Here is a 27,159-nt window from a genome sequence, read left to right as displayed (position 1 = left end):
AAACCCAGTAAAACTGGGGCTGTGTTTGAAAGGAAGGCAGCAAAGCTGCAAGAGACTTCTCCATCTCCCTAAGAGCAGGTTCTCTCTACAGATTTGGTATCATGGGGTTGGTTTATCTAAGTGTTTTAGCTAAATGTAGATAAGGACAATCCTTTTGTCTCTACTCAATTTCTTAGTCATCTGCTTGCTGGAGGCAAGAATTCAGCTGGTAGGATGTTTAATAATTTCTATTTTGGGCCCAAAAGAGATGCTCTGGGAGTCTGTTGGATGGGTTCCTTTGATGTGGATTGGGAAGTATTGGGAGAGCTCCCAATAACTACTTGCATGCTGAATTGTGCTGTGAGCTGACACATCTTCTGTTTCAATAATTGTGTATTTTTATTTCTTCTTTACCATGAAACTGGTGATATTGTTTTCTTCCTGGTTTTCTGTCTCTGATGAACTAACATCCACCTAATGCTTTATCTTTATGTACTCACTTTCAGACTTTTTTGAATAATCACCATTGTCTTTCTGGAATTTTAATTTATGTTTCAGGATAATTTAGCAAAAGATCTGTTAGCAGTATTTAAAGTAATTTTTACTCAGTCCTTCTACACAATTGATTTCTAACCTTCAAAACTTCAAGAATTACCAAAAAAAAAACAAAACAAAAAAACAAAGAGAAAGCTACCAAAGTCCTGGCACTTACCTATTCCAGGCATTGCTGTTTTCCCAGAACTCATAAACAATGAAGTGGAAATTCCTTGGAAGCTTCTGTATGGAATCACTAAAAATTTCACAATAAAACTAATTTAATGATAAACAAAGTTATTTGACATATACATTTTGCTCCTAACTGCTTATGAGTAGGAACAAATGCAGTGATTAAAAAAAACAACAAACCCACAAAACAAAAAAAACAAAACCAAAACCAATCCAATTAATAAACTTAACAAATGAGTGATCATAGTGACCATGTACTGCAAATTATCTGAGCTTTTAAAAATAAAGCCCTTGTATATTTATTTTTATTAATTAATATTTTTTATGAAATTAATTTTTCATATTCCTCCAACAGCAAAATTTCTCTAAGCAAATGCTAAACACAAAATTAATCAAACATCTGTTCAGGGAAGATCATCTAATAAGTTAAACATTTGTATGAGAGATGCATCAAAGTGTCATAGAATTTAGGTGCTTTGAAAGCAAATGGAGTAAATGAAGTATATGTATAATGGAGTATAAAGCCACATAGGCTGATATGTGCTGCAGTTATGCTTTTTAAATAATATTGTGTGTACTGGTTACTTGTTCTTAAGTTATTCAAGTAAGAGTTTCTCAAGAGTGAAAAATGGCCCACAGAATATATATTGATCTTCTACACAGAATCATCCTGTTCATTATCCTGAACATAAAGGCTTTATAGACTGTAGGGCACTTATTCATTTGGGTACTCAAATTAGTGTTTAGATAAATAGCACAGAATGTATATATACAGATTTTTCCATATGCCCAAGTGTGAGATTGCTGACCTCACTAATGATGTGCTTGAAAACTGGTCTCAGCTTATGCTTCAGAACGTAGTCAGCAATGTTTTATGATTTGTTTGTTCTCTTCTGCTGTATGTGAAAGTGCATGGTAAAATGGCAAAAATATCAAAAGCTGTTGGAAAAAACCAAGTTGCTGTCAATTACAGCTACAGCAAAACCCATCCATTAGGTGGCATAACAGGCTTACAAGCCTGTAAGCTTGGGAAAGAAACTTTCTGCCACCGTTTGTTAACTGGCACTCTGAAGTCATGTAATCTCTCTTCCCTGACAAGTCTGCAGTCACTACAGTGTTTTGCTGGGTGTTCATTTCTGGGAGGAGGCTGGGAGGACTTCTCATCGGGGATTTTTCCATCTCTTGGCCAACAAGAGAATTTTATTTTCCTCATCAGTCCGCCTTAACAAGTGAACCACTACAGAAAGATCACTCTTCTTCCAACTTAATTTTTCTGGTCTATGTGAACACTATTGATACAATCCTAAATGTGATAATCTCCTAGCAATAAGACTCATAAATTAGGTGTGTGATAGGCAGTCTTTGAAACCCTTGAATATATAGGAAGATCGTGTATTATGTACACATTACAAAAAATATCTTTTCCATAACGGTCTGTAGTATGTATGATAGATCTCTCCACTATATTAAATTCAGAAACTAAGTACAGTGGTAAACCACTAAAATTTATTCTTAACCCAGCCCTAATGTTTTATTAATTCTAAAAGGAGCAAAGCAAAAACATAGTTTCATTGAAAATTTTGCTTTCTAATTTTTCTAATTCTTTATTATGAATTGAAATTTTACAATGACAGCCTAAAGGTAAGATTCTGAAAGCTTTCAAGCAGAGAACTGGCAAATAAGTTGATAAGTTGCTCCTTCGCCAGGTGAGCGCAAATGAAGCATGGCAAATGAGTTTTCCAATAAAGAGTATCAGCCTAGGAGCTTCCAGAATTCATGGACTGATGACCTGCAGAGCTAAGAAGCCTGAAAAGGTTGTTTAGCATCTTTGGGATGTACTGTCATTTTGTGATAGGACCTAAAATCTGCACATTTTGACTTATCTTTCTAGTTCTAGGTGTCTTTGAAAAGCTCCATCTTACACACACACATAACCCAGCAAGAAAGGTGTCGTAGGTACCCTCTTCATAAATAATCTGAGTTATTAAGGAAAAAAGACTCCATTTCTTCCTTCAGCCCACAGACAATAACACTGTACTTACTGCAAGCAGCTACCTTGAGCAGAAGTAGATTCCATGTACTATTTCAGAGCAAGATGGAATTCCTCCACATTTTCTTCTATCACCGACATTTGATGCTGAACGATCATTATGTGCTGCTACAAACCATTACAATATTACTGAATATTACTGCCACATCTTTCTCTGAATTCCTTATACTTTAAACTCAGAAAAGTCTATCATGAAACAATACAAACCATAATCATAAAAGAAAACCCACAAAAGTTCCCTTGACGTTTGAAGTCCCTGTTTTAGTGATTAGGAAGTGGAGAAGCAGAAATGCTCAAGCATGGCTTTTATGTCTAGGCATGAGTGTCCACTTCTGACAGTTGGCCTAACTCTGGAGGAATCTTTTCAGAAGAGGGCAAAGCAAAGAGATGTTCAGTAATAAAATCAGTGTGTTTCCTTGGATGAACCTGTCTGTCTGCCAACAGCTGTGAGGTTTGGGATAGGAGCATATCCCCACAATCTGCAATGGATGCATTGTTGTTTTGTTAATGGGCTTTGGTAGTTTTTTTACTTTTTAGAGCCCTGACCCTCACCTGAATGAGATGCCTAAGATAGCCCATGTTAAGTGATGAATAGAGAGCGGGTTTCCCTCCTTAATTCTGTAGGAAAATGAACAGTCTTTATAAAAGGACTATGGAAACAGTCAGCAGTGCAGAAGACCTACTTATCCTGAATTAGTATAATTATCATTTAGCTCTTTCAAGTAGTTTATTTATTGATTAATCTATTGAAGCTTGTCAACTTTACTAATGGAATATTTAAAGCAACACTTTGTGCTGTGCTTCTTAATGAGTACAACTTAATTTCTTGTACAGGTTTTTGATTTGGTTTCTGCCTTGATTATGAATACTGTTAAATCATGGATTATAGGCAGTCTGTGTAGCAATACTGCATAATCTCACTAAAAAAAATCTAATGCAACTCCTGTGATTAAATAATTTTTCCATGTGTATTTGATTTGCATTTTGTTAAGTTCAAATGAAAGAATGTTAGGTTCATGAATTTAGGAATGCTAGTATATCAATCTTGGGACATAAACTTGTTTAACAGTAAGTTTATTTTTCGTCATGATTTTGCTTTTGTAGGTTGTAATGAGGACAAAATATTCTTTCATTTTTCCTCATAGGATTTCCTATAGCAGTTTTGGGAGGGAGGCTGTACAACAATGGTTAAAACATTCATGCAGCACTTGGAGCAGAGAAACTACCACACCATAAACATTGCTGACAAATTTGAAAAATCTTATTAATGACACATTTTTCTCCTTATGTGTGTTAAGGTTTTGGCTCACTCCAGCCTTTGAAAACAATACAAAAATTTAATATAAAAGCTTTTGTCCACATATTCTAATTTTTGTTCTGTTGACTTTTGCACAGTGTATTCTGCTAACTAAAATGGATTCTTATCACTGGAAAAAGTGAGGATAAAGATTTTTTAAATTATTTTTTAACAAAAGAGATCAGGTGTGGTCTCAATGCCTGGTGTTTAAAATAAAATGTCAAAATCATTATCTTGAACAGTACTTACAGATTTTTCATTTTCCTCCAAAACTTCCTCTTCAAATGGCTGAAGCTTTAGGTCCTTTGAGACAATTGAAAATAAAATAGGAATTGTAAGAACAGTCAATACTACAGCTGTGTTCTGCTCTTACATTTTTTTAACGAAGTATTTGAATAACTAGATTCTGTTCTACCTCAAGAAATTAAATCCCTTCTTTATTAGTTCTAAATCAAACACAAGTGTTTACAAGATCTTTCATTACTCAGTGGTTAATTCCAGCCTAGGCTGTCTTGTAAAGTTTTATTTATCATGCTTGGCAGGTGATTTTTTTCATTTTAACAAATCTGCTTGCTCCCAAATATATGTTGGACTTAATGGAGAAAAGACAGTCATCCTCTCAAATTGTGACATGGGCTGTGGAAATGAGCAAGAGTGGTAATTTGAAATGAACTATCAGCTACTATTTTGCAATCATTAAACTTTACACAGAAGAAACTTCCCTGCAGGGAATCTGTAGTTGAAAGGGGCTGTTTTCTAGCATTGAAAGAGATGTGTATGATGGTCCAAGTCAGGTTTCTGAACTGCTGCCCCTGCTGTGAGGACAGGCTGGGCAGCAGCGAAGAGTTGTGTCTGTGAGCACACCTGGTACATGAACTGGGTGTGCACTTCAGGAATCAGTGATTCACACAAACACCAGCCACTAGCACACACAAAATCATTCTTTACTTGCCAGGCACATGGCACAAGCAGTACCTCCTAACTCAGTGCCATTATGATATTCTGAAAAATACCCATATGCCTGAAAAAAACCCTGCAGATTGATTTGCAATAAGCAGCTGGAGCAAAACACTCCGTTGGTGGTGCTTCACTTCTCACTGAACACAGTTCTTGTGCAACAAAGAGAAAAATTTTCTTCCCCTCCCAGCGTGGGGGAGGATTGATTAAGCTCAGGTAGCAGCTGTTCTGCCAGCACAGATGCTGTACTCTCTGAAAAGCCAACAAGAGATGTGCAGGTAGAATTCAAATGAACAGAGCACCTCCACCAGCAGCAGGTGGCAGAGCAAGGCAGGACTGAAGTATTCAGAAACTGCTGTATAGTTAAAGTCATGAAAAGTGTGTATGAAGGGAAAGACAGACAGCTTTATTGTCAGTGCAGACACTTTGGATTAAAAGACCAAGTGAAAAATGTGTATTCCTGAAGTGAGAGTTCACTTTCACTGCCATTTTTTCCCCCAGGAAACACATGAAAAAGAGAGGAAAGGAATGACTCAAGGAAGTACTGCAAAGTTTCTTTAAATGTAGCAAGAAAATAATTGCTTTCTTTGCCAGTATATGTAAATTTAGAACTTGAGTGAAAATAGACAAATTTCAGGACTGATTGATGATCAAATTCCCCTTTAACAGAACACAGCAGAAGACTTAGAGAGCACTGAATCTACCCTTCATCAGGTAGTTTTCCAGTAGGAACACTGGCTGATAACGTGCTAGCCGTCTTTAGGAGTTAAAACTAATCTCTGGTAGTTCTGCAGTAATGTTGTATTGTCAGGCAGAGCGTGGCTGCACAGATGGGGTGGGTCTGCACAGACAGCCTGGGTGACCCCCAAGTGTGTGAGCACTGGCACTTGATCCCCATCTGTGTGGAAGGAGGGCTCGTGGCTGGTTGGCTTGGCTCTTGAGCCTGGTGGAAGTAGCCCAGTGCAGAACAGAGCTCCTGCCAGCCCCGTACCATGCAGCCTGGAAATAAAAATGATGCAGCTCAGAGCTAGGGCTTTAAAATGCTTCTGCAATCCTACTTCACCTCAGCTCAGAAATGGTGGCTTCTGAAATTGCTTTTTAGCGTGGTTGTGCAATCCTTTCTAATCTGTTTCAGGGCAAAGTCAAAAAGAGGGGTTTTAATAGCTGCTGAAAGGCAGCTGATATTTAATGCCTCTCACAGTCTGACATGGCTGTGAGATACAAAGTCAAGCAGATGCAGAGTTAGGCAGAGGTGGATATAGGTTGTTAGACTTATGTAGTTGCTATGTTTTATTAATCAAGCTTTTTATTGACAAGGAGGTAATTATGGGAGGTCTATGTCCTGCCACTGTTTGCCTTTGGCACCAAGTTCCTTTTCAGACTGAGGTTCTCTGTCATTTTTCTGTAGGACATTTGATCATCTTATAACATCCTGTTGTAAGTTAATTTACCACAATATGTTTGTCTGTTTTCTGTAACATTTGCATTGCATTATTGCTGTGTGACAGGTTTATTTATTTTTTAAGTAACATTCTTTTAAATGTTTTCTTTTGGCATCAGGCCATCAGTCATGTGGCACCTGTGGCAGAGCTGTGAGCTGCTGTTTCCCAAAGCAGAGCAGGGAATAAAGCCAGACTTACCTTTCATAGTGGACTTTGACATTTCAAAATCCAATTTATATCTATTCAGAAAAAGATCAAGTTGCTACTAAAACATCATTAATGTGGCAGCTGCTGTGTAACTGCCTTTTCCCTGCAGAAATGACCTCGGGGGGGAAGTGGTTGGATAGAGACTCACGGGTATTCCCTGGCCAGAGCTTACTGGACTGAGCAGACCATGAGGAGCTGTGGAGCGTGGCAAAGAACAGGGTGAGAAGCTGACAGAAGTCATGGACAGTGCCACAAGGAATGGCCAAATTTCATGGCTGGTTAAGGAGAAGTGATGCGAGAGCCTGTCAGACTGCAGGGATAACCAAAGGGAATGCTGGGCTCCTTTAGGAGCAAGGCCAGCAGTGCTGGGGGTGACCATATGCAGCTAATCAGTAATAAGGCTGAGATAACAGAAATACCAAACTGGGACCAAGGGCAGAAAAGTAATTAGGGGCAGTTTTTCATTTGGGAGGGAGGAATGGCAGAGAAATGTCAGTATGCTTCTCTTGCTGAGCCCTGTGCCGAGTCACCACCATTTACTGGGGTTTTTTTGTTAAATCCTTACTTAACCATTTTCTGTGTGTGTAATTTCGACTGGACTCAAGTTGGACTAGTGGTTGAGTAACAGGAGACATTTTTGTGCCATGACCCAAGGTCTGAGCCAGTGCCTGGGTAAGGAGTATGGGTCTAACCACAAATACTAGGTGATAATATTCATGAGGGAATATCCCAGTCAGCTAGAAAGAAAGAACAGGGTCAGGCAGTTTCATGTCCCTGTGAGTGCTGCCGGTGTGTGGGTGCTGGTGAAGAGACCCATGCCAATGTCTTTGGAGTACAGGCACAGTCCCACTGCTGGTGAGCACTGACCTGTAGGAACAGGATCGGCTGCACTGGGGCTGGAGATACTCCTGGGTCTGAGAGCACTTCAACCCAAAACCTCACCTCTAGTGGACAAGGAGAAAGAAACATCCTGGGTCTCAAAATCCACTGAATTCAGACACTCCCCTAGTGCCTACCTGAAATTGTCTGTCTGTCCTTCAACAGGGAAACTTAATGCAGAGAAAAACTCAGGAATTTACAACCTTACTTTTTCCTCTGCTGCTCTTTCTTCTCCAAAAAAAAAAAAAAAAAAGTCATCACACATAGATTATAAGAAAACTTTTGAAAACCAGGGTAGCAATCAAGTCTGAATAATAATCAAGAAGAATAGATAGTTTCTGTACTGACAGATGTGGCTCAGGATTTTACAAGCACTGGGAAGCCTTGATTGCTGGATCAGATGGGTTCTTTGTCAGACTCCTGGAGGACTCTGCTTTGGTGTGGGAACCACAGGTGGTTCTGGGGGCTGCTGCAGCCAGCTCCCAAGAAGGATTTGCATCAGATTTTGGTTGAACTGTACTGACCAGGAAAGCAGTTTAATCTTTATAAATGAGTATTCTCTGATGGGAAAGGAAGAAATAAAACTTTCTGTCAAGCTTTCATGGGAAAGTTTGGAGAGGAAGAGGAAAATATCAGATCCTAAAAGGGGAAGGTTGTAGCATGTTCCCCCAAACAAGTATAACTAAACACATTAACATCCTTCAGTCATAAAATAATACATTTTTTCACATCTTTATGAATCTGTGGTGATGGCAGGAGGAAAAGGAAGCATGCAAAAACAATGTCATGAGTAGGAAAAAGGAAGGTGGAAGAAAAATGTAGGCATTTAATGAGTGTTAGCTCTCTTAGGTAATGTTGCTGGGGCACTGAAAATATTTATGTTTTAAGGATTTCTTTACTGAAAGTGAAAGAAGAAACAGGTGAAAAAGCCCACACACCTTCTTTTCCAGTCTATCAGTTAGCTTCTGGAGTCTGTTTATCTGGATCACCCATTGGCTGTCTTCTTCAATCCAACCTTTGGAAAATATAAATGATAAGCATTTATGAAATTTACTAAGTTGCTGGTAGACTGTTTATTACTGTATTTTATATTTAAAAATAAATTGCTCTGCAATTTATTTGGTTTCTCAAAGACTATGCTGCAACTAATAAAATGTTCATTTAGGTGAAACTAAAGGAAAATGGAGATCACTGTGCATGAAAAAAAATCATAAAGCTGGAAAAAACAAACAATACAGTCAGTCCTCTTAGTAATTTCAGAGCTTTTCATATTGCAGTGGTTTGGTTTCTACATTTGATATTAAACTGCCCTTGGATTTAAAAAGAAGTTATCAGAGCCCAGCATGTACCAAAATTATTGTCTGACAGGCAGCCCACCATATGACCATCTGGACATTCAATTTCAGGAAAACTCCTATTGGTGAGTTCTTATAGGGAATAAAAAGTGTATCCTTATTTCTCCTGTTACTCCCCATGTCAGATTTCTGGGTGAAATGTAAAGCAGTCGTGGAGGTTCGCAGTGACCTCACTCCTCACCCCCTTCCCTCAGCTGAAGAGGGGTTTGCTCACCTCTCCTGCCGGGTCTGCTTCTCCCTGGTTTCCATGGCACACTCCAGGGAGCTCTGGAGGGATTGATTGCAGCTGGTTCAGTGTCCCCCTCAAAAGAAAGCGAGTCACAAACTGCTCCAGGTTGGAAGCTTCCTGATAGTCCTAAGAATTACATGAAAAAAACCCCAAAAGGTCAGGCTCTGCTCACTAAGTTAGAAGTACATGAGGGAAGGTTCAGGCTCCATTCAGAAGAGAAGCAGGTTGGGTGTTCCATGTTTATACATGTAAACCAAGTTAGCAGCCTTTGCTGACAGACAAAAAAAACCTCTGAATTTCCAGGTGTAGACACAACTCCCACTCAGACTGAGAGGCCCAAGTACACGGTGACACAACACAGTTTCTACACAAAAAGACCCTTTTCTTTACATCATTAACTCCAGCTGATGGCAGCACCACATTACTTCTGAAGGGTGGAAAAGGCAAAATAAGATTGACAGCTCAGAACTGAATTTAAAGTTTTAATTCAGACACACTCTTGTGAAAATGTGTTTCTCAAGCCCAGTGGCCTCAGACACTGATTATGAGAATAGTCTTTGAACAGGGCACATGCTTAGGATACTCCCCTGAATAATCCCACTAGCACTTGGCTGAAGGACTGTGCATGAGAGTTTGCCTTCTGAATTTAACACTCTTTGACTGATTTTTGTTCCTTTAACTTGTTTAATTATTTTGAAACAATGTATCTGTATATTTCCCAATTTCATTAAATGCATCTAAATGTTATTTAAACTAGAGTTTGGTTATTATAAAAGTTTTCACCTATACTTAGCAATTTGTAGTGGTTATTTGAATAATGACATTTCCAATGTATTGTATGTATCAAAATTATTTATGCTTTTTGTTTGTTTGTTTGTTTTGGGTTTTTTTTGTGTAGATAATTTAAGAAACCAATTTTTATGCCTGTTCTCTCCCCGGCCCAATAAGTAATATTTCCATGGCTGGGGTCAAATGTGACATTTCTGGCTAGCCTAGATCTGCAAAAACCCACTGTGATCCCTTCCAACCATGCCCATTATGTGATTTTGTGAATTGGCAGCTCTGCAGTAATATGTAGGTGATGCTTTGTGAGGGGGGTCACCTTTACAGTAATACAAACACCCTCTTTCTTTTTTTCCCATTAATAAATGTAACAGAGAAGCTAGAACAGACCCCTAGAGCCTCTGCTTACTGTGTTGAGGTCACATCAGGAGCAGAGATAGAAAATAGATTTACATCTCTTAAGCTCTGAATGAATTTGTTGTCTGCTCACTTAGCTGATCTTGAAAACCTTTGGGAATAATTCTGTCTAAAACAGGTTCACAGGATATGAAGTACCTTCAGCAAGAGATTTCTTTAGTCACCACATCTGAAGAGAGATGATGGTGCCTTATCTCCAAGCTTTAAAGAAGAACTGTCACTTCAATGGCGTTGCCTCCTGCACTATCTGAGAACCCATTTGAGTATTTTTGGTAATGCATGTGGATGCTTTTAAGGTATTCCATGTTCTTTCCAATGTGAATTACAGCTGAAATGACTTTCTGATTTTTAGACTTCTCTTAGAATGTTTCCATACATGTCTTTGCAATGAGAACACAAATACAAGGTGTTTTGAAATTCGAAAGTTAAATGAAAGATTGTCAGATAATAGCTTTAAAATCGTTTTGCTCTCATATGAGTGCAATCTTTTCACAATATATGTTAGTAAGTTAGTTCTTGTTGGAAGACTTCTGCCACAGGAATCTCAGTGGTGATTAATGCCCCCATGAATCATCAGAAGCTGTTTATGTAGCCAGAAGCTTCGTGGTTTTCTACATTTACTTCTTCTGACTGCAGATTAATCAGCTGTGAGTCACTTTCCAGCAAATAATTTTTCATTGGTGGAATTTTAAAATAGATGCTCAAGAGAGATTGTCTGTCTACCTGAGGGACTCACACCAGTCTATAAATAATGTTTATGGCAACCTTTTTATGATTACTCAATCTTTTTGTGCAATAGGAAAGCTGTTATTTTATTATTTTTCTAAACTGTCTCCATTGTAATTGATTTAAAACTTCAGTGAATCTGACAATCATTTAATTTCCAGAAGTTTTGATTCTCTGGCATGTTAGAAGAGCATGTGTGAATCTGTGCAGCATGGACAGATAATTAAAACCCTTCAGTAGAAATCCAAGATATATTTTAATTTTTTTTTTAGCTTTTTTCGTTGCTCTTGGAAATACGGGAACAAATCATCCCAGAACTGACCATTTCTTTTAAATTTTTGAACTGTGTTGTAAAATTCTGGGCATCCAGAAAGTAAATGTTGCAGATATGTCCACATTGCTTCCTGCTGACACTCATGGTAAATCATTATGAATTACAACATAAATGTACATCAGTATTGTTTCAATTTGTAAACTGTTCAAGTGGGCTCTCACAGATAGGTTATTTTATCATATAAACATTAGCTGTGTAATACTTGCTGCTGTCTGAGGCTACTGCTTTCTAACTCCTTCAGAAAAAAAAATTACCTAAAAAAGTTTTCCTGCATCTGAAAGTTAATAAGATTTTTTTTCATTAGAACTACTCCTAGTTTTTGCATTGCACTGGGATTTAGACTTTTTTTTTTTCTTTATATTCCTGTCCCATAATTTCTATATTTGAAGGCTTCCCTATGGAAGAGGACCTTGTGAGCTTTGGATATGTCTTTGAGTTCCCTTATCAGATTTACAGAGCTATTCTTGTGAAGATGGGAAAGGTAGGCAGGATGCTAATATCATTTGTGGCAGTCTAGAACTATCAAAGATTGTTTCCTTATGTATATTTAACCCAAATATTAGTGCTTACAAGTATTCTATGTGGAATTACTTAACTCCCTTAATGCACATAGTTGAGCAAATAATTACAAATTATTTACTGTTTTCTTTAAAGAATTGTTGAGAAATTTTGAGCTCACAGGAATGTTGGGCAGTGAAAAATAACTACTACCTGTCTTCCTACAGTTTTTCAGAGATCACAGAAGAAGGTATTCAGCATATGTAAATGATCTGAATAATTGTAATTTAAGTCATGGAGGGAAAAAGATTGTCCATTACAATTCAATTTAAACCTCAAACCCAGCTCTCAGCACTGAGGAAAAGTACCTTATCTTGTATTTTACTAAAATCACACTGGTGCAACTTTTTTGTATCCATTTTTAAAAATATATTTTTAAGTAATTAAATTAATTAAAATAATTTTAATTTTATTTTTATGTTTAATAGTGTATTATTATATTATTATACTTTAATTTAAATTATTATATATAATTTTAAATTATTAGATATTATTATATAATGTTGTTAAAATAATCAAAAAATAAGTATTATTTATTTATTTACTTATTTGATATTATTTATTTATTATAATATTTATTACATTTATACTATGGTAGAATTAGCTTGAGTGGCATGCCCAGCATTTGTATTGCCAGTGCATCATGCCACCAGTCAGTAAAGGGACCCAAGAGTGGTGTCTGTACATAAACTAGAAAAATAGCCCATTTCTTGAATGTCATTAGCTGTAAATTGTTGCTCATTAGCATACACTTTACACTGCACCACAGACTGGGCAGTCCAGATGAAACAAGTCTGTGTTAACATATTGTTCTGCTTGTTAGTTTTACTGAGTGTGAATGAATGAGGGTAATTTTCCACATCTTCCTCATCAAGAGGCAACTGTGACCTTTGTGAGCAGCAAAGATTTGTGTTTTCTTTAATGCAACTGAAAATGTACATAATTAGTGATTTTGCTGTGGAAAAGGTCACTGTGGTCTTTAAAAGTGTCTAAAAGCTATCTTTAAAAGTGCAGAAGATGTCGTCCTTTTATAAAGGCAGAGGAGGCAGGGTTTAGGATCTCCTAGTCCCCATCTCAGGGTTACCAAGGTTCAGCAACTCTTGATCCTCTCAGTCTCTGCTGCCAGCCTCAGCCCCCTCCCCTGGGGGACTTGACTGTGCTGTTCCATTTATCAGAAGAGCAGCTCCTTGAGATGGAGAAGGAGTGGGACACTTCTTACTGATATATTACTTAGCAATTATTCTGTTTCCTATCTATATGTCATATTAAACATAATTTCACAAAAATATTTATGCCTATATTTACAGAAAATATCCTCAAGTCAATTGAAAAGCAGTTATCACTGAGTAGAACTCAGTAAGGAATAATCTATTTAAATTTCCCTTTATTATGGAATGTCTTCTGCCCTGTATGTTTAGATCCCAAATAAGAGGGACAATGCCCTGGGTTACAACTTAAAACTGAGGATATATAATTAGTCAGAATAACATCACTAAAATTAAATCCCTAAGATCTAATTCTTCAGACCGCAGGAAAAAATCAAAACAACATCAGAATAAAATCATAATTTCACCAGAAGCCATACTGAGAGATGCTCAATGTATTGACATCACAGAAATGTAACCATCCTCACTGTAAAAGTGATCAAAGGCAGGATGTGCCCAATTATTAGATTCAACTTTGAATATGGCACAAGTTTTACAAGTTTATCCAAGTACTATATTTAGAATAAATTATGTGTTTAAATTCTACATAGAGAATTGGAACAGTGACAATTTCTACAAACCATCTGCAGTGATGACATACCAGCAATGAAATAAAATAGGCAGTCATGGCTGTTTAGCAAGAAGATCGTCACACATTTGTAATAGCATCTCTCAGAACAGTCTATCACTCTCCTGTACTGGGATTACTGAAGGAGCAATTGTCATTGCAATAATAGTATGCACAAAATCCATGCATGGATAAAAAGTAGCTCCTATTTAAGTGCTGTTAGTGCATCACATAGCTTAGAGACAAGGAACTGTTTTGGCTGTGTTTGATATTAGCAGGTAACAGGGAAATGTGTAATGCCATTCCTCCAGGGAGAAGTTTGCAACAATACATAGAAAACATCAAAGCCACTGGAGATTCTGATAGTTATCAAGAGGAGAATGGCTAGCTCAGTGCTTATTTTTCTGCTGTGAAGTAATTTCTATTTAGAGGTATGAATATTAAATTAAGGGGGTTTTCGTTTTATCTTTACTTCTGACTAAACACATCTTCTCTGCTACTGGCAAAAATTTCAGCATTGTGTCTTTCTGACCCAGTAGGTATAAAACTTCCACAAGAAAAGATCAAAGAAGTTCCCAAGAGTTTTCATTGTTCTGATAAGGAACTAGAAGAAGAAAGGCATGAATCTCTGGAATATCCTTGCATGACTCCTCCAAATTAATTGCTTTCAGCTTTTTCAATTTATCTTAGTTTGATTTGACTTGCACTAAGAGTCACAATTTTAAAAATAAACAAAAATAAAAATTCAAAAATGTTAATTTAATAATGTTCCTAGATAAAAATAGCATTTCTTCATGAGGTCCTTTCTGCCTTGCAGCAGCTTGGAACTGGTGATGTATTTAGCATTATCACCAGTGTTCCTCCTTCAGTTGTGAGACAGTCGGTTCAGATATTGACTGGGCCAGGCTTCTCAAGGAAGTGGTGGAATCATCATCTTTGGAGGTATTTAAAAGATGTGTAGATGTGGCACTTGGGGACATGGCTGAGTGGTGGATTTGGCAGTGTCAGGAGGTAAATGGTTGGACTTGATGAATTGAAAGATTTTTTTCCAATTTGAATGATTCTAAGCCTTAATGATTCTATGATTTTTTGATTGACATTAAAAAAAATTAGCTATAAATCTAAAGGAACAAATGAACTGTTTTCCAAGTCAGTGCATGAAAATTAATACTCAGGATAAACTGAGCAGTACCTGTTATTCTTGTGCAGCAGCTGTTCATTGCATTAATTCTGTGAAAGGTGCATTTGTAAAAAGTGCAATTACAAAAGAACAAGACTAGATTCTGTGAAAAATGTTAATAAATTCTAACCTCATGGAAAAATGGCTGCTAGCCAATTTAACAGAGTTTTTGTGAGAACAAAAAAGCAATTTAAAACTTCATTTTTGCTCAAACAGAATGTTAGTTGTGGAACACCATTGCCAACAAATGCTTATCTAACTTTCTTCCCAGATAATTTGTTTTGAGCTAAAATTTACATAAATGCTACTGTTACTATTAGTCAAATATGCAAGTAAGAAAAATCTAGGTATTCTGGTTTATAATGACTATCAACCCTCAAGATTGCAGTGATTTACATAATTACCATAAATGCACCATCACTAAATTTCAAGCCCTGTTACTCTCTCAGCTCCTATAATCTTCTCTTTTATTTTACTAGCCCCTATTTTTAGATTATTCAAGTAATAATAAGGCTACACTGAATTTTCTTATCTTTGGGGTTTTTGAGCAAAGCAGAAAAATGAATGATTTCAAAGAAGCAGATAATTAGACTTGCTGTGTTGATCCAGCACCTTGCTTGTTGCACACCACACACTCCCCTTTCTATGTTTTTGCAAGCAACATGTGAAAAGAAGTTAGGGGCTTTTTTCCCCCAAAAAATACTTGGGAGGCTATTTGAGAACTTTGTAGCTCCACTGAAGAATTGTCTTGTTTTCATCCTAAAAGTAATGCTTGTGTCTTGCCTATGTAAATGCTGCATGAAAACCAGTCTTAAATAAACCAGTTCTGATCACTGCTGTTCAAATGCATTTTGCTAGTTCACCTAGTCTAGGTCCCTTGCTATCACAGATAGATTGTTAGGTATCTTTCATAAAAGAGATATAAAGGAGGGAAGAAAATCCCTCCAAAGCAAAGAATCAGACTTTTACAGAGTTCTGAAAAGGTGAAAATTTGTAGTGTCCCATCTGTCTTTTCCTGTGCTGTCTGCCATTCCTTTCCATGCAAGCCTGCTGTGCTTTTGTCTCCAAAAGAGCTGTACCACAGTAATTACAGGAGCAGTGTGCACTCAGAGGTCATCACTTTGAAAAAGTGTGCATTAACTGCTGTAGCCAAGGCACCTTCTGGCATTAACCTGTGGAAGAAATAAGTGTTTTTCATTGGCTGTTCAAAAATCCTGCCCAAGTCTATCCAGGAGATTTGCTGTTGCGTTGTACTCATTGGATTTACACTCGAGATAAAATTTATATCAGGTCAAACTACACTCTTACTCACTGGATCAAAGTTTCACCTTTATTAGCAGTGCTAACTGTAAAAAAAAGTTTCAGGTGTTTTGTTTTCTTTTGTTTTTTTTCTTAGAATCTATAGCACTATTTCCTTTTGAAATTAAATGAAATTTAATTTCCTTTTTGAAAGTAATAAATATAACCAATATAATCTAAGTAGCAGCTCGGATATGAAGCTTATTGTTGCTGGAGGCTGGATCACGTTTACAAAAGCTGTCTTAAGTCACTTTTGAGGTAGGTCCCAGGCTGAGTGAGTGTGAGTGCAAGTGCAAACCCTGCACTTGCAAGGAAAAGAAACAACTACATGGTCAGTGGTGTTGCTCTCCTGAGGAAGCAGCTCTGCCACACTCAGTGATTCCCAGTTCCCACCACTTCACCACTGTGCCAGTGCAAACAGTCTCAACTCCAGCTCCAGTAAGTTAAGAGCTGATATTCTCTGTGTCAAGACCATTGCAAGCGCCACAGCAGACCAGCAGGTGAGGCTCAAGCCAACAGGCACTGAAATCATGGAGCAGGGAGTGTGTGCCATCCTGGGATCCCCCTGGCACAGTCACTTGGCCACCTGCCCTCTGTGGTTAGACTTCACCAACACGAACTGAAGGCAGGAGTCAGGCAGAGAGGGGCGTGCTCTTCAGCCAATGAAAAAGTGAACTTCAAATGGATGCAAGGACTGATAAAAGATACTGTAGGATCAGGGTAAGCATCGCCAGCTCTTCCTCTGAGAGATGGCTCCTCTGGGGTAAAAAGCCTTCAAAGGGTTCAGTGCTATTGAAGTATCTAAACTGGAGTTGGTGCCCTACAAAGACCCACCTGGTGTCCAGCTGCTGCCCCAGGAGGAGGTCTCATCCTGCCCCTGGGTCTCCTAGAGGTCCTTTGTGCTATTTGTCAGGCCTGTGGAGACATCTTGGGCATCCTTGAATATCCCAGATCTTCTAAAATATCTTTAGATAACTATTTACACCCCTAAATATTTTTATATTGTCAATTTAATTGCATATGGAAATTAGATTTTTGGTGATTACATGGGCCTTTGCTACCTTTATTGAGTACAAAATAGCTCTCCACCAGCAGAAAGTTACATTTGCAATAAAGTATAGCAATACCAGAAATAAAAAATATAGTGCAAAATCTTGTTCTTACCAAATAGCTGACAAAGAGCAACAATCTTACAGCTTGGTAACTTAGGGAAGACATGTTCTTTAATATCTAAGTTTCTGATTTTTAATATTCACAAATCAATAGAACTGAGATGTCAAGCACTTTAAGCAAATGGTCTATTTTTATCTATCTACATCATTACTCAGTGACAGATTTTATTTTCAGAACTGTGGGTTGCAAAATGTTTCTTAATTATATTTATTTGTGACTGCAAGCTAGAGAATGTAATAAAAATGCAGCTTGCTGAAAGTGTTATGTTCATGTGGGTAATAAAAAAGATTAAGTATTTTAACTAAATGTGCTTTATAAAACATGTCAGGAGAAAAAGGCCTAAAGAATGCAATTGTAAAGTTTTTCTGAGTTTTTAACTTTTAATGCTTCCTGTATGTAAGATGAAGAAATGCAATAAACAGAACTATCCAGATAGTACTTTGATCTGGAAAACATCAACTTGGCAGGAGCAAGAAAACAATGGAACACCAAAGATTAACCTGTCCTCACTAGTCCAGTATAAGCAACTCATCCAGACTCTCCATCCTAAGGAGAGAAATGATCAAATATCAAATGCCACAAATCCCTCTAAAACTCCTCAGATGTTTTTCCTTCCTGCTGAAAGGATAAAACACAGGGAAAACAGTACTAAAACAGGAATACTGTAGCTCCCCAACCATCTTCTGGTTAGATGGGGTTTGTATTGAAGTATATTGCTTGTAAATGCAACTCAGTCTTTTCCCTGCTGAAATATGTTCATGGAGAAATTGATTTCTCTGCATTTTTAGCTTATCACCCTTCCATCAAGCAATGGAGCGTGAAAGGTTCCTACACTCTCAAGGGCTTCTTGTCTTCCCAGGCGCTGTTTGGTTTGGTTGGCAGGAGGAATCTGGCCCCAGAACAGTGAAAGGAAGTCAAAGCTTCTTGAACTGCACACTGGAATGTTTTCTGCCAGAGATGATGATGGTTTCACTTTCAGATAGCAGAGGACTGGAAGGCTGGAGAAAACTCAGTTCAAGAAAGCTGTGCTGACAGCTCTCTCAAGCTACAGAGGGCAATAAAACACACAGAAATCATGCTGAAAATGCCTTCAGGAGCAAGGCTCCTGCTAATCTGTGGGGAAAAATATTTAGACATGGAAATCATTCGGAGAAATGGGGACAATTTTATTGATCTTGAAGAGTTTTTCTAGGGCTTCAATTCTGCAGCTGCCTCTTGTGCAAAGTACTTACTGGGCAACTTTATCTGATAGGGATTTTCTATAGGAAAGACTAAGAGGTGGGTTTTTTTGTCTGATTCTAAAATCAATAAAAGTACTAAGTTGCTCCTTTCCCCACTAAATATTTAAGAATGAATGAGCTCTCCACCTGAAGTAGAACACACTCTGGAGAAGTTTAGCAGAGTCTGATGGTTAGAAGTGTTGAGTTTTCTTTAATCCACAAAGTCAGAGGGGATAGAAAGTTCATGGCAACTCTGAGGGCTAGGACTGTAATCAGTTCCATGCTTTGCAGGGTAGAGTTCAGATTCAATCTCCTCAGTCTTTACTCTTTTTTTTTTTTTTTTTAATAGGACAAGTTAGTCCTTGGAAATTTAGTCTGAGTCATTGGAAACTGACTCAGCCACACCTTGTACTGGTGGGTCTTGCAATGTAGGTCTTCAGTTCCAGACTTCTTTTCTATATATGAATTTTCCAACTAGGGCATCACTTAGAAGACAATAATAAATGCTGCTACTACTCAGTGGCTGTTCAAGGGACTCAATGGCTGCAGTGGCAGAATGGTGACAAAGTTTGATGCTGCACTAGGAGAGGAAACCCAGGTCTTGCCTGGGATGCATGTAAATGGCCATTTAAAACCAGACCAACCATTTCTGAACACCTGTTTGCATGAGCAAGAATCAGCTTGAGCTGTGAGCTGCCTCACATCTTTGACATCATCCACTATGCTATCTCAGTGTGCTAATTAACCTTTGCTGCACCTCCAGCTCTGATTTTAGATGGCTGTAGTCCAGATTTTAGACTACAAACTTAAGTAAAACTTGAATTATTTAAGAATTTTAATATTTGCACTCCAGGTATTTATCAGGTAATGAGATTGCATAACTTATCTGTTTCCTGAGAACTAAGTTCTTGTTGAAAACAATCCAAATTTTGAAATGAAAATTTAATTTCCATACAAAGCTGTAGTGGCTGAGCATATCCTTGGCAGAAAGCTCTACTTTAGAATATTTGAAAAACACCTTTTTTGTTTGACCATGTTCACACACAGTTTTTATTAAATGAAATTTAAAGTGCTTTTCCAGTTTTAGCCTTGCTCTATTTCTGCCATCTTTAACAAATTGCCAGCTGAAGGATTCCTGAAAGACGGAAAACCCATTAGGCTTGAATCTTCAGTTAAGAAAATAAAATTCAAAGAAATTGTGATTTGATTATATTTTTGATGGGTTCTTCAAATAGACAAATGAAACACTTATTAATATTGCAGATTTTCTTGTCCATATTTCTAGTCAGGCCAGCACGTATATTTTATAATCTCATTACTCTGCTGGGACTCCTCCTTGTAATTAACTTCTGAAGTAATTTTTAAATACTGTCTTATTTACTTCAAGTTGTTGTGAGAAGATGTCCTGCCCTTCAGCAGCAGTATTTTATACACATGGGTATTTTTAAAAAAATGTGCAATCTGTTGCATTTTAATATCCAGCTCAACAAGACAGTGAGTCAGTGTCCATTCACCTCATTAGGAGTGGAAGATGCACAGCATGAATGAAGAGACATTCAGCTTCCTGGTTCAAGCTGTAAATAATCTACATAATTACAAACAAGCTACACTTTTGGGTTTTTATTTTGGCAGGTTATGTAAAATGTATGAGTACTTTACTCCTGCAAACACCCAAATACCAAAGATAGCAGCTTCACTGAAGAAGCACAGCTTTCCCCACATTGATCTCTCCACTGATTGACTGAAAAAGAAAAACATCCCAGGGTTTTTTGACCCCATGGGATCTCACTGAAAAATTTTGGCTGAAATTTCTGGTTTTGATGACTAACTTGGTGTGGATCTGTGGCTGGGTTTGGAGGATCTGAGTTCACTTCCCTGTTTTGTTCTTTCCCTCACCTTTTGAAGCTGTTCCACCTTGCACAGGATATTTAAGTGTTCAGCCAGGGAGGAGGAGTGAATCACCCAACGTATCGAGGCGTTTTTGGTCAGGCATAGAGCTGGGATGTGGTCTGAGCACGGGAGCAGTGCTATAAGGAATTGAGTGCCAGGTGGATTGGCTGCCTGGCGTGTCCTGCAGCACAGCCACATTCCCAGTCAGATGTGTGAGTGGAGAAACCAACCTTACTCCCCTGAGAAACCTCTCCTCCCTCCAGGGTAAAGGTCCCCTTGCTGTGCCGGTGGGAAACAGCCCTGACACCTCCTCTTGGCAGGCTCTGTGACCACTGCTCTTGTATAAAGTGCCCCAAATGGAAATGAAATCTTGCTCTTGGCCAGGAGGTTTTGCTCAACCCACCACGTTAATTTTTCAGATTTGTTCTGTTTCCAAATGCTGGTGCTGATACTTACCCACGTTTGGCAGAGGACATAGAACCCTCTTGTACAACAATGCAAAGAACATCCTTCAGACCATTCACTGAGACAAATTTGTCTCTGTGAATCACATATCCAAACTGTAATACTTTGCAGACAAGACTTTAAAGATTTCATATACAACCATTTTGACAAACCTTTTCTTACTGGATTTTGCTACAAACATGTATATTTGGAAGAACTTAAATATGAATTAGTTAACTCAGATAAGAAAACTACCAAAAATACTCCAAACAAACAAAATAAACAATGTAAAGAAAATTTCACAATTTTTACTTACTTTCTTTGTTTTGTCCATTGCCTTCAGTATGGTTATGTTTAAGTCTTCCAAGACAGAGAGAACATTTTCATATTCTCCTAAATGCTTTGAAAAATAATCTGAAAGAAGAAAAAATCCCCCATCAAATGGCCTACAAATGGCTTGAAAACCAATATTTTGTGAAATATCAGCTTTATCAAGTCTGAATTCAGTTATGGCATTATTGAATATCTAAATACAAAATGAAAGGAATTACAATGAAAAGAATAATTTTGTTTTTAAATTTTGTACTTTTCCTCTGCAAAATCATTCCTGGTGTACTTAAAATATCTAAATCAGTATCTCAAAACATTTTCTTTCCATAAATGAATTGCCAAATTCACAAAAAATGTAAATATCAATTCGACAGCTGAAGCAAACTTATTTCCAAAATATCTATATCTTCTCTGTAAACTGAAACTGTAGTCTAATTTTTGTCTAGTTTAGTCTTCAATTACTAGCAGGAAATGAAGTTTTCATATGTATGTGGTGAATTTGAATATATTGATACAAAAATGAATAATCCTGGTCAAGCCCTTAGAGGAGATAATATCAAGTGGGGCTGTTGTGAGCCAGGTTTGGTTGAGAGAGGTTGTTTCTCTATGACATGAAGAGACCATGAGTTGGGACTTCTAGTCCCAGGTGATGAGGTATTTTCAACAAATATGATGCATGCAAAATTGATTTTAATGAAAATCATGGAAATAGCAAATTTCAGGGTGTTTCAAAGGAAAGAATTTCTTAACAGAAAGAGCTGATGTAAAATCAGAGGGATTACAGCAAGAGGAGGAAGCAAAGCTGGGAAATCATGACCCGAGATCCCATTTTGTTAATGTGGTGAAATACAATAGAGGGAAGCACAGGAAGGAAGCAGTGTGAAAAAAAATAAATAAATATAATTTTGTTAAAGCTTAGAGATGGTGTTAGACAAGGCATTTAGACATCACCTGGAAGAGAACAAAAATCAGCATCTAAATGGCAGACAGGAGGAACAAGATTAGATAGAAGCTTTTTGAAATAATAAATAGCAACTCTTCAGAGCTTTTAAGAGGTCAGCATGAGCTTCTCAGCTGAATCATGAAAATAGAAGTTGCCAGGAAGACTGTGATATGACCTGGTATTGCTGAGAAGATGAATGAAATTATTTAGAATGAAAACATATTATGAATTAATACCCTGGATGTTTTTTAGCGTCATTTCTGATATGAACTGATATAACTCAGAAAGAGCTGTATGTCACAAGCTTAAATATGGAATGAGTAAATTCAGCACCAGCTTCATAGCAGCAACATTTGAAAGATTTAAAAGGCATTTGAAGCAGCCTGTGTTTAATTAAAACAGACAATAAACAGAGCCAGTGCTGGACTGACATCCCCCAGCCAGCAAGCCTGTGCACCTCCAGTGCAACATCAACTGCAGTAAATCCCTTGGGGGATTTACAAAAACACCTCTCTTCCTTAGGTTTACACAGTTTTGGCCAGCAGAAGTTGTCACAGCCCAGCTCACTTCAGATGAGACTCTTGTCATCTATTTATAAGTCACAGGGTGAGGTGTTTTTCGGTGGATTCTTGGCCATGTCACCCTGTGGGTGAGTAAAAAAGCTGGTATTCAATTTGACAGTATATTCAGCTTTTAAAGGTCTTCAACATTGTTGACCATTGGAAAACTTAGCAGGCTGCCATGTTTCACTCAGAAATTGGCTGGTGTTGACAAGTGTGATTTTTTTTTCTGACATTTTGTGGGGAAACCTGTAAAAATATTTGTAAATTGTTTTCTGCTGCAAGAAGCACTCCTAAATCAGGCACTGTAAGATAAGCTGGAGAGCAAACAGGGTGCTGGGGAAATGACTCACAGCTCAGAATGAGGTGTAGAATTAGGTAATTGGGCCAAAATCTAGGCCTTGCAGGAGTTTTATTGTGACAAAGGATCATCGAACTTGTCAAATTTACTGTTCTCCCTGGCTCAGGTAGGAGGAAAGTAATGAATTTTCTTTTAGTGGGGTATATGAGAAGTGTTAAAGTGAGAAACTAACTAGAAAAACATCTCACACTAAAGGGAAATAAAATGCAAGTCATCTATCTATCTATCTATCTATCTATCTATCTATCTATCTATCTATCTATCTATCTATCTATCTATCTATCTATCTACCTATATATCTATCTATCCAGAACAGATCTTGAATCTCAGAGAGTATGAAATACTGATTAGGAAAAATATTTTCAAAGTAAATTCTGCACACAGGGGATAACAGAGTCTGAAAAGATTTTAAGCCATCTGCATTTTCTCAGGAGTTCTCTGAGTGGAAATTATTTTCTGTTTGAGCTACAAAGATTAAACAGAAAAAAAACCCAAACCACATTGCATGTTTATTTGCACAGGGCTGCTGCAGGCTTAGATTATGTTCTTACCCAAAAAAGAATTTACCGCAGAGCTCTTCTGTGTCAAGATTTCTAGAAAGATAAGAGTATAAATGGTTAGTGAGGTTAGTAATGTTTTTATTGTTGTCATATTGGCAAATAGTGCAACTCAGATATTAGCCTGAGTGGGATATGAAGCCCTCCCTGCTTGGTCTGCAGCAGGAGGTGCAAGTGCCTGGCTCTTGCTGGCCTTGCTGTGCTGCCTTAGGGTAGAAGGCTGCAGCCTTTCTGAAGCTGGTTGCAGGTGCAGCCTCCCTTCCTGAGCACATTCCCACCTTCCTGCTCACTGCAAACTCACTCTGAAGCTCAGCCTTTGTGCATCATGATGCAGTTGCTGCTCCCCAGGCCCTACACATTTGGCTTCAGTTCTGGCAGGAATCCATCTAAACATCAGAAATGGTTGGTTTGGGGTTTTTTCTCCACCTTTCTGCCAATACTCTTCTTCTGTGGCTGTCATGCTGACAGCAAGGCTCAAAGAGCCTTCCATGCTAAAGAGAAAACACCCAGTAATTTTCTCCTGTTTGCAATCCTTGCTGTGCAAGAGTGTTCTGTGTGTACAGAGTGTACGGGAGGAGGATAACACCAGACATAGCCCATGAGCACACAATTCCTAAGACTTTCTGGCCATTTCACCACCACTAACTCTGGCAAAATTAAAAATTAGTGAGGGCAAAAGTATAGATGTACTGCCATATTCCCATGCCAACATTGTATAAATACATAAATGCAGGGAAGTATTTTATTCAGTTCAAACCTGTTTGCTTGAAGCAGATTTCATCTTGATCAACTTTGAAGTGATTTTTCTGTCATAAGCAAGGCCTTAATAGTTAAAAGAAAAAAAAAATTGACCTACCTCTCATTACTGAAAGTTAACATATTGCCTTTCTTCCAAGGAGGAAAAGAAACAGTATTAAAGAAACTTAAAAGCATGAATGTCCTCTTTGAATCTTGCTGAGGGGTGAATATTGAATGGCTGACTGCACTTAGCATTTTTTCACTTATCTTTTTAATGGAATTTTTTAATTGACCTTTTAATAAAATGATGGTACAGTACTACCTTAAAATCACTTTCTCCACTGCTAACTTCCGTACATCTGGCTTTTATTTCACAAAGGAGATCAACTTATAGAAATTGCAGGATCCTGGATTATCACAAACTTGCATACTGAGAGCTATAAAAACTTCTGAACACTTTTAATTGATAATGCAAATGAGATTTTCACACAACATTTATTAATTGAAGGTGATTCCTATCTGCATTCAAACTTGCCAAGTTAGATGGCTGCAAGTGAGACTTGCACCTGATTTCTCCAATGACCTTGGTGGCAGGTTTAAAGGAATTCACAGTCTTTAAGAACAGGTGCTGAAGCTGTGAAACTCAACTCTTAGGTAAACAAACTATGTGATGGGGAAAAGTGTCTGCAACTCCTTAAGGCTGTTTACCAGTATCTATGATCAAATGTGTCTGACCAACACTTCTGCAGTTCAGTAGTCCATTTTGGAACAGGCCAGATAACAGATCACCTCTTAAATGCAAATTGAAACCCTGAAAGCTGGAAAATTGCCTGAGTCAAAGAGCCTTGCCAGGATATGATGTGGTTAAATGACAGGAGTTTGCTTTATAATGCCTACTCTTTTTTCGTCATCCCTGAATTTTCTGCTCTTTACCATCATCTGCCCTAATGACTTAATGTAAAAGACACTTCTGCATTTCTTAGTGCACAGCTTAATAACTGTGTTTGAAACAGCCTTTCACATTGTTAACCAGTCAAATTCTTACTCCCTTTTCAAATTTTATATTTAAATCCATTCTGGTCTGTGTACTTTTGTACCATGTTAGTGACATAGGGAGTGGCTCAGAGGCTTTCAGCATCCCTGTTTTCAACAGGCTGTTTGTACTATTGACAGGAGGGTCACAGCTGCAAATGGACCATCAGTGAAAATGGAAGAGTATTCAGGTTCTGCATCCATTTTCAGTTAGAATTGGGCACCTGAATAACCAGAAAATATTATCAAAAACATTTTTTGCAGCCTGTGAAAAAACACAGAAAATATATAAAGAGCATGGATTTCTGTCTAGCACACGCAGTATTTCCTTCTGTTATAAATACCCTTGGAGGCTTCAACGTTCTTGACATCCTGTTTGAAGGGAATGCTGTTCTAGGCAGGGAAGCTGTAATTTTGTGTCAGTGATTACTTCGTTCTCTCGGAAATAATGACATGCCACTTCAAAAACAGTTGTGAACAAACCTAGGAATTCTTCTACTGCATACAAACAATTTTGAGGTCTGTACAAGATGCTACAGAAATAATTAAAGAAGTCTGGCAAGTTTGATAGTACAGGAGTGAGGTGCACACCAGAGGACTGTTTCCGTAACTCAGTATTCAGGTTTGCAGCAGGCACCTGCTCCTCATTTCAGTGGGTACATATGCCAAGGATGCTCCTGCTTAGACCCATAATCTGGCAATGCTGAACATGTTATTAACAATATTTGCTGGATGACTCACATCCAGCCACCAGCCTCCACTGGTGGCTTATCATGATAAGCACTTATCATGATAAGCAACCAAAGCATAGGGTGAGGCAAATGCACTCACATCATGTCAGAATGTAAACTCTCAATTTGCTTTCTGACTACTACATGCAGTCCTTCTACCTGTCCATATCTAAAATGTTCTCTGCCTAAAAAACATGAGCTATTTTTAAAGGACTATTACACTGAGCAGTCTTGATCACTGAAAAGTTGATCATATTTATTGGTCAGTGACAGAAAAATAATCAAATTTACTTGAATGAACAGTGGCAAAAATGCTTATTTGTGGTACCTCTGGAAGAAGTCCAAAAGTGGTCCAAAACATCTGTGCTCTTGTTCTGGCCACTACAGTTAGCTGTGGACTGGGGGCAGCCAGGGAGGAGAGGTTAAAGCCATTCCACTCATCCACTGCTGTGGGTCCATGGATCCATCCACTGACCTGACACACACTGTTCTATGGTACAAAAGGCACCTCTAGGAAGAGGAACCAGCAGAAGATCTACATATTTTCCCTGGGCCACAAGAAAAGGCAATATCTTACAGAGCATGGAGTCTGAAATATAAAGCAGTTACTTTATTGAAGAATCCCATACTATATGAAAGACTTTATGAACTACCTTAATTTAGGGAAATAATTGCCATGAATTACAACTACAGAAGGATAACACTTCTTCAGATCTCTCTTCATTCTCAGATATGAGAAGGATTTATTTCAAAAGCTTGAACTAACTATCTTTTCAGTCCCATTTGTATGACATTTTTAGGGATGAAAATTTGAAGCTAGTATCACTTATTGTTAAGTAGAACCATATAATTTTTGAGCGAAAGTAATTAAGCGTTACTTAAACTATGCAAGGGTAACTGAGAAGGCATCCATGGACAATCTCAGCCAAAAAGGTCTCTGCAACAAGAAAGCTGTGTACCATCTCACTTTAAGTCAGCAAAGTGAGGTA

At 37.8% G+C, this 27,159-nt stretch overlaps 1 protein-coding gene across 1 annotated transcript in view; it reads right to left on the bottom strand.

Annotated features, from left to right (window-relative positions):
- NECAB1 (N-terminal EF-hand calcium binding protein 1) overlaps positions 1-27,159 on the bottom strand; it is a 53,176-nt gene that overhangs the window by 4,194 nt on the left and 21,823 nt on the right. Inside the window, 8 exon segments of the mRNA XM_033519467.1 lie at positions 692-769; positions 2,748-2,863; positions 4,302-4,355; positions 8,476-8,566; positions 9,005-9,174; positions 9,176-9,247; positions 21,235-21,332; positions 23,680-23,705. Of these exon segments, the coding sequence (XP_033375358.1) occupies positions 692-769; positions 2,748-2,863; positions 4,302-4,355; positions 8,476-8,566; positions 9,005-9,174; positions 9,176-9,247; positions 21,235-21,332; positions 23,680-23,705 (705 nt within the window).

The sequence above is a fragment of the Parus major genome, chromosome 2, assembly GCF_001522545.3.
Source record: "Parus major isolate Abel chromosome 2, Parus_major1.1, whole genome shotgun sequence".
Classification (NCBI taxonomy): Eukaryota; Metazoa; Chordata; class Aves; order Passeriformes; family Paridae; genus Parus; species Parus major.
The sequence above is the reverse complement of the archived record's forward strand: the minus strand, read 5'-3'. Positions and strand labels throughout refer to the sequence as shown.